Source organism: Phycodurus eques, chromosome 1, assembly GCF_024500275.1.
Source record: "Phycodurus eques isolate BA_2022a chromosome 1, UOR_Pequ_1.1, whole genome shotgun sequence".
Classification (NCBI taxonomy): Eukaryota; Metazoa; Chordata; class Actinopteri; order Syngnathiformes; family Syngnathidae; genus Phycodurus; species Phycodurus eques.
In genome coordinates, this window is record NC_084525.1 from 13,871,073 (window position 1) to 13,882,971 (window position 11,899).

An 11,899-nucleotide genomic window follows, 5' to 3' on the forward strand; every position below is an offset into this window, starting at 1 on the left:
TTTCTAGAGTAAACCAGCCCCCCTATGGTGAGTAGTCTACTAAAAATCCCCAAAATGAAACTTATTTTGGGGATTTTTATATGAAATGTAATGCACAACATATAAAAGACATGACCAGAAATGGACTTTTGTGAATACTTGGAATACTGATATATAAAATCATCTCTTTGCTCCTCTTTGTGTTTTAAGTGGCATCCAGTCAGTGGACTTGTCAGTAGCACCTTGACTTTAACATTTAAAGCATGCACAAGCACATGACACAACAGAACCGTCTGTATTATCACCACATTTGCACAGGTTCCCTCAGAAACATGCACCTATTGGTCTCTGAAGGGTCACGGAGGAATCTCAAAACAGTGTAAGATTAAAACAACATAAGAAGGATCATTCATGCTAAACATAAGGGCAGAAATAAGGGCCTTCCTTCTACATACGGTATATGTACAGTATTTAATAGCTGTAATTCTGAGTGTGGGGCCTGGTGAATGGTTGTTGTGACGTAAAGCAAAGATGAAAAAAAGGAAGAAAAAAAAAGCAAAGATGAATGCACAGAGGGACATTGTTGGCTTAGGTTCTGCATGTAGAGTGACTGGGTGTGAGTTGTAGCCGATCAGCGACAGTGTTATCCTTGACCACATGCAAGGGCATTACAGTATGATTGCGTTACTAATACAATTTGACATACCAGATCAATCTTCAAACATTCATCTACATCTTCTTGGTTCGCTCATTCATGATCATGTCACAAATAATTGTTCCAGTAGGTCACATACATTTGGACACTTATTTTAATGGCTTTATTTTATTTGTATTTTTTTTACACAAATATGTGATGTCATTATGACAAACACAATATTCATACTTATATTTATCTCACATTTAACTAAAAAACATTATATTTAATTAGACAATAAATATTGCATAATTACTACCTGATAACCACAAAATATACAGTACATATACACTTTCAAAAGACATTGTATTTTATTATTACCATAATGAGAGCGTGGCGTGTTTAGGCAATAGTTTCCTCTTTATCTGTGGCTTCATTGAGTTTAAGTGCTAAGTAACTGTCCAGAGGCACATCAAAATATAACTGGTCATCAAAACATAAATCATCTGAAGGTGAGGCGAGGTAAGGCATTTTCAAGACCACGCCTGTGAGCATGCCTCCGATGGCGGCTACTGCTATGGTGGAGAAGATAGCTGCCGCCTGTTCTCGGGTAGTCCGCCCCAAACCTGGCTGCAGACCAGGAATTAATGCCTGGAGCTCAAGCAACTTTGGATCCCCTTCTTTTGGGACTCTGTGCCTAAAAGTATCATACAAACTAGGCCCATAGACCTCCTCGTTAGCCATAATTATTGCACAAATCCCCGCAGTACAAGATATGAGTCCTGTTAGACCATGCAAGTTATGTATTCCACATTGATCCTGGATTCCAAACCACTTTGCCAAGAGGGGGCTCAAGTACTTGTATCCGAGCATGCATGCGGTGCAGCCCACCGTGCCCAGGGCATATGCTGCTGCAGGCAAAATCATCATATCTACGGATGCCCCGACTGTCACGCCTCCACCCAGGGTCCCATTCTGGATGTCAGCCATGCTGAGTTTTCCATTTTTGTTGAGTAGTGCAGAGAGAGCAAAGGCTGTGATGGTGGATGCACAGAGGCCAATGAAGGTGTGGAGGATGGCCCTGTTCTGGTCATCGCCTTTCAGGGTTAATGCCGAGTTGAAGGAGGGCCAGAACACCCAGAGGAACAAGGTGCCCATCATAGCCAGGATGTCTGACTGATAGCTGGTGTTCTCCTTTACGTCACCTTCGTTGAGGCGAGGCCTGTACAGGACAAAAGTGACTCCCAAGCCAAAGTAACAGGCAAAGAGGTGAATCAGAATGGAACCTCCTGCGTCGTTTATCTTCAGATACTTCAGCACTGCCCATTCAGTGACTGCAAATGCCGGCACTTCTAGGAGAGCCATGACCAGCAGCTGCAGCAGGCTCGTCTTCCCCAACACTGCCCCGAAGGAGATCAGCACCACGGGGCAGGCAAACTCTGCATTGATGAGGTTGATCACTCCAAGTTGGATCTTACCATCATGGCTGAACTGGAAGTACCCCTGTACTAGAATGGCCGATTGGATGGAAAAGGAAGCCACGAGAAAATTAAAAAACATCCCTCCAAAACCATAAAGTCTGGGAAAATGCCAGCAGGTATCTGAAGCCGATGAATATCATCACCTGCATGGATGTCGGCAAAAAAAGTATAATCTTTGTATACTGCATTGTCCATGGGTCTGGTCTCGTTGGTTTGAAATTTGTGATCGGCCTGTTCATCATATGTGACAAAACTGGCAAACAGACCCACAATCATCACCTCCACTGCAAACACAAATACAGGCAGCCTCAGCCGCAGGCTGCTTACACCTGGCTTCATTGTTGGTGCTCTTGGATGAAATGTGACTTGTTTCATTTGAAGCCAGTATAATCATTGTGCAGATAAGAGAGGATAACGTTTAAGTCTGCTCCCGCTCAAACAAGTCCAGGTATTCAGTAGTCTGAACTGTCTTGCTGTTCAAGCAGTTGTTTATTGAAAATTTAGGCACCTCATATTCTTGGATAACAAGCACTGAATTTAGCAGTGTTCTCACATTATAACAAGATTCCCACTAAAAGGATGTGATCAATTTCAACCAAATTAGAATTTTTGCCTTTTTTGGGGGAGGGGAGAAAACTGACTATGGGACTATAAAGTTATTCAGTGAATAAACTTTCAATTGGTCTTTCACTATCAGCGTGTTTTCCTTGGATCAGTTACTTCAGTTTTTACAATGCTTGTGTTTACTTCCCATCTCATAAACACCAAGGCCACAGAAAAATATTTGTGAAGGTTTTGCAAAATGTTACTGTGAGGTGGATTTTTTTCGCCTGTGGTTCCGAGTCGGAGGTCACCCGGGATAACTCCGGCTTCCGTTGGGCAGGAATGAATGAAGACTTCGAGATACTTGGCGTTTGGGCTAATTTGATGTATTGAACAAGCCTTAGTGTCATAGCAGCTGCGTACAAAGTCAGGACAACGAAAAAGCCCCCGAAAACCCCTGGATCTCAGTTTATCAAGGTTTAATTCTCGTGGCGTGGAATTAGCCCCTCCCTTCAGAGCCCCGTAGAGCAAATCGCCCAAAGGGACCCCGACACGGATGACAAAACATGTACAACAGAATAATACAATCATCGAAATAAATGAACAAAAACAGAGCAAACCACAAAAATACAACTGTGGAAGCAAACATAGCCAAATACACACGAACGAAAATAGAAAAAAATCTTAATAGTGGTCCCCCTCCATATGGTCTACAGTTCGTGACATTGCTGAAGAAACTTTGAACCATTCAGCCCGAGACCCGCTGTCCATAATGACAGTCCAAGAACAAGTCCCAGAGTCCAGGTTTACACAAGCGGGACCCCGAGCAGCTCCAGAACAGCTCCGTAACTGCCCAATACCCCCCTTGCATCACCTTAGGTCTCCAATCAATGTGGACATGACTCCTGTGCGTACACCACTGAACATCACTCTTATGAAACAAAATAGCACGAACGAATCTTTGCACAGAAAATGACTTAACGTTGAATTAAAAACAATACACAAAAGTTCACATTGGATATGCATCTCGTACCGTGGACTCCATTGTTACCACGTCACCATTAGTTTCATCCCCCTTTAATACTGGCAATTGTACTTTGTCTCCCGGCATTAGAATGCCAACTCACCGGAGGATCATGGCCTTGGCAAATGTGAGCAGCAAGGTGCAGAAGCAAAACATGACACACAAAGCCAATACGAGCGCTGCTAACATTTGAACCAACACTGCACCCATAGGCCCAAACCTATCCTTTAACCATGTATTGGCTGACCAGCCAGCTTCAGCCGAAGGGCCAAAAGCGTCTCTAATGACCTTTAACGCTTCCACTTCGCTGGTGATATTAGCTGAGTTGTCTGGTATCAAAGTGTAACAAGCATCTCCGGTCAAATTCAGATAAACACACAAACGACCCTGCCTGCCCAAAATGTAGTCCAGTGCCATGTCGTGATTAAGCAGAGTTAGTCGATGGCTTCTCTTTGTATTTGACAAAAGATCGACTCCCTTAATCGCTTCATTAGCAAAACCCTGCAAAGTGTACGTTATATTATCAATGTGATCAGCTAAAAATGTTAATCTATACCATGGGAAAAATCCAATGGCCCATTTTTCTCCTAAACTAATACGCCAATGATATGCCTCCAATTTGTGGAACTGCGCCAATTCTCTCTTAGTCCTGGTATCCTTAACCCCAATAGGTTGAACATTCACAGGCCCCTCACCCCGCTTAATATTTATTACATCATACGGAAGCTGTAATGTTGCCGCATAGCAACATCCAGTCCAACCATAAGGTAAAAATATGTAAGCCTTATCTCCACAGACCCACCAAATATCTTTAAAATTCCCCATAGTACTGTTTCCAATTAACGTACGGTTCGTTACCTGCAACGTCACACGTTGACCCTTGGCTTGTGAATAAAATGTCACTGAATAGGTCTTGAGCCTATCTCCAAATGGCTGAACTTTAAATTTCATCAAGTAATATACACACTCCGAAATTCCCATAAACCTTCCTGGATTCCCATGAGTCTCATTTGAACAAAAACAAATTGTCGATTTTACCGGTCTCACATTTATCGAGTCAGGGACAGCTGATTGCAAATCTTCATGCTGTCCGAGTAAGTACAAATATTTCAGATCTTCCACCCAGTCACACTCTGTATCACGCACTCTGATATTATTGTGATACCACTGAAGATGATGATCAGATGGGTCAGTTTGTATGAAGTCTAACCACCTTAACAAAGCATGCTGGCAATAGTGACGTAAAGGCACCGGTATTGTTTCAAAAATTGACACCGACGTACTGGGAGGCGGAATCCTGACCAAGCATGGTCCGTTAACTAACCCCCGAATCTCTAACGGAATGCGTCAACTGTCGATACCACACATTCCTACCTGCCCAAAGGTCGTCGCCCTGTAATGCCGAGGAGTCAAAGCCAAAGGCCTTCCATTTGGCTCGACGTTTCTTTAAATCCCCTAAATCATTGTTTGCTAGTTCTTGTGACCTCACCGGCCCGAAAAAAAAAGTTCTCTTCCCTTCCACGCACGACTAACCTGGTCTCAGGTGCTCTGCCGGCTGTGTGTTCACCTTGAGAGGTCAGAACCGCAGTTTTCCTTTTACCATCAGACTTTACGGGATCTTTATTCCGTCTACTGCCTTTAGAGGAAATTATACTTCCTTTAATAGTTATCCCCTTAGAGGGGGCTCTAACTCATCCTTTTTGTTCTACCAGGTTGACTCAATGGGTCTTATAGGTTAGCGTTAACCATTTAGTAAGGTCGCCTCGATTATTCGATACCGGTCTGATACAAGAACATGTATATGGTCCCCAGCCTGTGGTTTGGACACGCTGTATGAATAGTGCACAGTCACCTTTGACCTCAAACCTTCTCAATGTATTAAACAACAAGAAATTATCATCTAAAGTTAACCTCGGCAGATCAAGTTTTTTCCCAGGATTATCTTTCCACTCGGCACCTTGTTTACAAAGAAAAGTATCATATTGGGGACACCCACATGGTAGTAAAATGGAGTTCCCCAGAACTCCCTCAATCGTAATCATTGTAACGGTTAGGTTTACTTCTTTGATGGGCTGGTCTCGGACTCCTAGATCCGGTGGTGTTAGCTGTTCCGCGCACTGGGTCTTTACTCCTCTCCATGACCTGGGTCGTTCTAGGTTCTGAAGGCGTGAACTTGAGTTCCTTTGGGGCGTGTTGTAGATTGACGTTGCTGAACCTTTTTTCTCTTCTCTCAACGAGTGTGTCATTGCTGCTAGTGCCCAGAGCGTGTACTTCAGGATCAGTAGAGGCCATATCCCCCGTGGATTGTATTTTACATTGATGTTGAAGATCCGCTTGTACTTCTCCTTCATCTTCTCCTTCTGGGACATGAAGTGGTTCGGGGCCATCCTTCTCATGTCTATACCGTTGAGTGGTTTCTTTTTCTGGTACTTTGACAGAGTGTGACAAATGGTCCCAGGTTGGTGACCCTTTAATCTGGACAGCTGTGCCAGTGCTACGAACAACTTCAAATGGACCTTGTTGGCGTTCGTTGAACCACTTCCTCCTGAAAACTTTCACAAATACCTTGTCACCAGGTTGCACTGTGTTCTTTCTATGGTCCCTGAGTCTCTCTTGCGCTTCATCTTGCTTCTGCCTGTCAACAACACATGCCGATATAGACCTATGTAAAGTCCCCACCGGCTTATGACCTCACGACACAAGAACTTGGCAACAGACTGAGCATCCTTCCGTTTAGTTGGGCACCCTTCAGGCCATCGTAAAAATCTATCCACGACCACCAGCAAATATCTTTTCCCCTCAATTGGTTTTATCATATCACAACTATTCCCCGCATTGGCCCGTTGGGGGTTGGAATATAACCTGGAGGTGTCATCACCCCTCTCCTGACATTGTTTTTCAGACATATGATGCATCTGCCTATAATATAGTCAATTTGTTGCAGCAAATATGGTGCCCAAAAACCATACTCTTTCCTAATGTTCCGCTTCACTTTCCTAATTTTTCCGCTTCACTTCCCCACTCATGAATTAACAGACCCAATATGTCCGGGGCGCCACTATGAGACCCTCATGATTTCTCCACAAACCCGTGGAGTCTTGGCACGCTCCCCTCTCAACCCACAGCTGCTTGTCAATTGGGTGCGCCGCCTCTTGCAGTAAAATAACATCCTTAAGAGTTATCATGTCCTCGAAATCAATGTGATGTGTGACCAAAAGAACTTTCCCCAGTTTATTAGCACCAGTAATCGCCTTAGCTGCTTCATCAGCTGCTGTATTACCCAGTGAGACCTTTGATGCATCAGATTTATGTGCTGCGCACTTGGCGATAGCTAGTTCACTAGGTTTCAGTATCTGTGCATGATGTTGTATGGGGGAGCCGTCAGTTTTCTTGAACCCTCGGTTCCTCCACACAGAGCCAAACAGGTGACAAACATTATGTGCATATGCTGAATCAGTGTAAATGGTTACCCATTTTCCTTCCGCTAACAAACATGCCTCGGTTAAACCCACTAATTCCACCAGTTGTGCTGAGGCTGGTTGAGGTATTGTTTCAGCTTTTACAACTACAAATTCCGAATCTACTGCTCTCACAATCGCATAACCAGCACTCAACGAGTCCCCAATATGATAACAAGAACCATCCGTCCACAGTTCCAAATCGGCCTCACGCAAATCTGCTCTTAATCTGGAATACTTTTCCACCTTGTACATGCAATCATGAGGTTCCCCATCTTCTGAAGTTGGCAAAGGTTTAGCGGGGTTCAGTGGTACACCTTGCTAGAGTCACATCTTCCTGTTCCAAAAGCTGATAGTAATCTCTGGACTCTGTCAAGGTGAACCTGCCGTGATTTAAGAGATTTCGAAGACTGTGATGTGTAAGAATCGTCACGGGATATCCCATTGTTATAGCCGATGCATTTTCATAGATCAAACCATCATAGCCCTATAACAAGGGGGCAATCCCCGCTCCACTTCGGAGTAGGTAGTAGAGTAGTATGCAATAGGCTGTGGTCCTGTTCCTATGCCAGTGGGCTGGCAAAGGACCGCACATGCATAAATCCCCCCAGCAGAGGATGACACAAGCAAAAGGAACTTTTTTGAATAATCTGGTAAAGCCAACGCAGGAGCCTCCTGCAACCTCTGTTTGACTGATTCAAAGGCCACGGCATCTTCTTGAGACCAATTTAAATTTGCATGCAACTAGTCATGCCCAGTTTCCTTAACCATAGCCCTCAGAGGCTCCGTCAGTTTGGCATAATTCTCTACCCATGCTGCTGAATAACAGCAATGCCCAAAAAGGTCAGCATTTCACGCACCGTTCTCAGTTTGGGAACCTTTTGAATGGCTTCTAGGTGACTATCCGAGATACACCTCTGGCCCTGCGCAATGGCCCAAATAAGTCACTTGCTCTTGGCAATATTGTAGCTTCTTTTGTGAGACCTTGTGTCCATGGTCAGCTAAAATTTGCAACAATTTGATTTAATCCACATGACACTAGACCACCCTGGAGAGCAGACAATAATGTCATCTACATATTGGATAACCGTGCTTTTCAATAGTTGACCGATACCCTCCAAATCCTCTTTCAACACTTTATTGAACACATGTGGACTATGTTTGTATCCCATGGGGAGCCTCTGATATTGATAAAATTGTCCCTGATATGTAAACCCAAACAAGCCTTGTGATTCAATGCTTAGGGGGATACTAAAGAAAGCACCACATAGATCTAGTACAGTAAAGTGAGTCGCCTTGGGAGGGATTTGGGTCAACAAAGTGTGTGGGTCATGTACTTCTGCTGGAAAGTCTTTTATAACTTCGTTCACGGAACGCAAGTTGTGTACCAAGCGATAAGAAGCATCTGGCTTTTTAAAGGGCAATAGCGGCGTATTACTTTGTGGAGTCTGTGTAATTTTCAAAACATTTGCCTTAAGCAGTCCTTTTATCTGTGGTCCAATTCCCTGACTTGCTTCGTCCTTTAATGGGTACTGACGTTTCCAGGGTGGTCTAGTGTCAGGTCGAAGCTGAACTGTAACAGTCCTATGTCAGTACTATGTTTTGACCACAGATCTTCAGGAACCTGTTCCAACATTTCTTGTTTTAATAGGGCATGTGCCACACTGAGAATTGAGTCATGTGTCAGCTGTACGGTCTGGGGGCATCCATAGCCCTGCGATGAGATCACGATTTTCATAGTTTTGTTATCTTCACTCGTTCAAATAGTTCTGTTTTCTGCAAGTTGAGTGAAAGTTGTCGTTTCAGCTTCCTTCATCATTTTGCCCACATGTTTCTGTTCATATTCTACAGTTATCATTAAGGTCACATGGTGGACACAGTCCTCAATTTTATGTTCTCTTACAAGGTACTCGTCTTTGTGTATTTTCAGGGCTGCTCCTTGGGGTCCCAATATGATGCAGTTTGCACTTAGTTGTACTTGCCTAGGTTGACAGCTCAGCCATTCTTCAGCCTCTGCATGCGTAGTCTTCTTGTGGTACTGGAGTGCACAATGATACGGGTACTCAGGGAATCTTGCCCCAGGCATGTTGGCAACAATAAACTTTTCCCAAAATTTTACGGGCTGCAATAGTTCTTGGCTGATGTAGTGCACATCAACTAGGCAGCCATCTGGGGTGCACCTTATAGTACAGATCAATTTACATTAAGCATCTCTTCCCAAGAGAGCACTTGGCGTATGTTCTGAAGCCAATATAGGCAAAGTAATGTGTCTTCCATAAACGCCCTTGGGGGAAGGTGCCGCAGGGATCATCTGTGGTAGTTGGAGTAAAACTTGGTTCGGCACAGGAATACTTGGCTGCAGCTGAGGTTGAATGGACTGTGCGGCATTTGGCTGGAATTGTGGTTGACTGAATTGGCTCGGGCTGGGCTGGAACTGAGTCTGTAGTACCACGGCTTGTTTCTTCTCCTTTTTCATCCCAGCTCGCTGTATTTGATTGATTTTTCTCATCTTCTCCAAATCCTGCTCCTTCTGAATCAACTCTTTCTTCCACTGTAAATCGACTTGATGCGCTATATGGTCAATATATATGGCTCTTGACATGCTACCTCAGCCAGCTTACTCCTTACTTGCAGGCGGAGGCCCTTCTGTATCTTGTCACACAGGATAGACATCTCCATCTGTGTAACATCGGGATCATTACGAGTTATGTGTCGCCAGGTCTGATGAGCACGAGCCACATAAGCATGGGGATTTTCCATTGGTCCCAATGGCTCAATAAAAATATTGTCGGGATGCGCGTTAGTCGGAAATGTTTTCCCTCAACACACACTCCCCATAACTGGCCTCTGAATCATTCACAGCCGTGGTTACATATCGGTACAGTCCCGCCTTTTTCAGGATGTCTTTCCGCATATGGACCCCCAAAAGGGTGGCTAAAAGTCTCTTTATGTCCCCCACAGCAGGCTGCGTTCCCACTAAGGCCTCTTCAAGCTTGGATATCCATGGATGCGCTCCCTCTTGAAGGATGGGTAACTTCTCAAGCACCGCCGTCATGTCGGAACTCTGCCAAGGCTTGTATTCAAGGTTCTGTCCACGTTCTGTCTGGTTGCCAACTCCAAGTCCACGTGACAACGTTGCTTTCGCAGTCTTATGTCCCTCAGTGACTGCGTTATCCAATCGTCAACATCGGTGGGGGTCTCTCGGGTGGTAGGTGGGGGCCCCTGGCCTCATGTTCCATCACTGTCACTGCCACTTTCACAGTTACTCTCACTTGACTCCCCCCTTGCAATGTCCTGTGTCCTTTTTTCTCCGCCCTGAACAATATTCGTTTGATTTTCGGGTCGTACCCTCCAGCGGCCCCTTCAGTGTCACTCTGGATATCACACTTAATGACCCCCTTTGTTGGCCTTTTTCCACTTCCTTTTGAAAATCTTATTGCCTTTTCCTTACAGCAGGGACTCGGTTGTAACACAATTGTGGCCCTTGCTTTACCTGTCTCTATTGTACCGTCCCTCTCATCTTCAATTTGGTAATTACCATGTTGACTAATTATTGGGAGTTGTGGGTAAATGCTAGATTGCACCGGTTTTCCTTCATATGGCGGAGGACCCTTAACCGGGGAAACATGTGAGAAAGGTGTGTTAACTTTTGTCATAAGTTGTCCTACTTCTGCCCAATTCTTTGATATCTCCTCAGTCATTCCCCCTGTATTCTCATTTGTTTTCCCTCTGTACTTTAATTCCCTCATCTTCAAACAGTTTCAACATCCCCAGTTCCCTTAGCTGCTTTTCCTTACGTTTTATTCCTGTTTTTCCCTTTTTCTGTTACGCTTTATATGTAGATACAAACACACGGACGGTTTCAATTACATCCGAGTTGAAGGCCCCCTCAACTGTCCAAGGTCTATCAATTTCTGGCCAGCGTTTACACCTCTTTTGGGATGTGTCGCGAATCCCCAGGGGATTCTCCCTTAAAACAATATCCATGGGGGTAATTATAGTAGAGGTAGCAGGGCCCTTCTCTTCTATAATGCAAAACAGCCCTCTTTGAAGACCGGGACGCCTGTTGTAAACCCAAGACAGGTTAATGTCTGGGAGGAGACGGAAAACCCTAATAAACGTACAAAGGGTTGAAGGAAGTCCTTTGATATAGAATTACAAAGAAAAGATGATTGGCGTGAATACAGATCTCCAAACATTTGGCCCTCTCAAAGGAAGTCTGACTTCAGTACTATTGAAATATACTACAACTGCTATCCAATTGATTGTAACAAAATAAAATACATGTTGTAATACTGGCAGCACGGTGAACGACTGGTTAGCACGCCTGGCTCACAGTTCTTAGGATCGGGGTTCAAATCCGGCCTCACCTGTATGGAGTTTGCATGTTATCCTGAGTTGTTTTCTCCGGGTACTCCGGTTTCTTCGCACATCCCAAACACATGCATGGTAGGTTAATTCCCCGTAGGTGTGATCGTGAGTGCAAATGCTTGTTTATATGTGCGCTGTGATTGGCTGGCGACCAATACAGGATGTACCCTGCATCCCGCCCGAAAACAGCTGCGATAGGCTCCAGCACGCCAGCAACCCTAGTGAGGATAAGCAGTACGGAAAATGAATGGATGTTGTAATACCAATGTGGTCTGTTACAACCTGTAACCACAGTTCAACAAGTGAAAATTGAGTCCAACCTATCGGACAGACTAATATGTACACTAAACAGACTTTTGTGCCGTTTGTATTTGTATATACAGTATTAATGACATCTTTTAATTAATAC

The 11,899-nt window shown here is 44.3% G+C and overlaps 1 protein-coding gene across 1 annotated transcript; it reads right to left on the bottom strand.

Annotated features, from left to right (window-relative positions):
* Positions 1-1,015: 1,015 nt before the first annotated feature.
* On the bottom strand, positions 1,016-2,433 carry rh50 (Rh50-like protein). Its single transcript, XM_061692651.1, is given in 3 exon segments — positions 1,016-2,194; positions 2,196-2,240; positions 2,242-2,433. Coding segments are annotated over 3 exon segments (1,416 nt in total).
* Between the last annotated feature and the right edge of the window lie 9,466 nt (positions 2,434-11,899).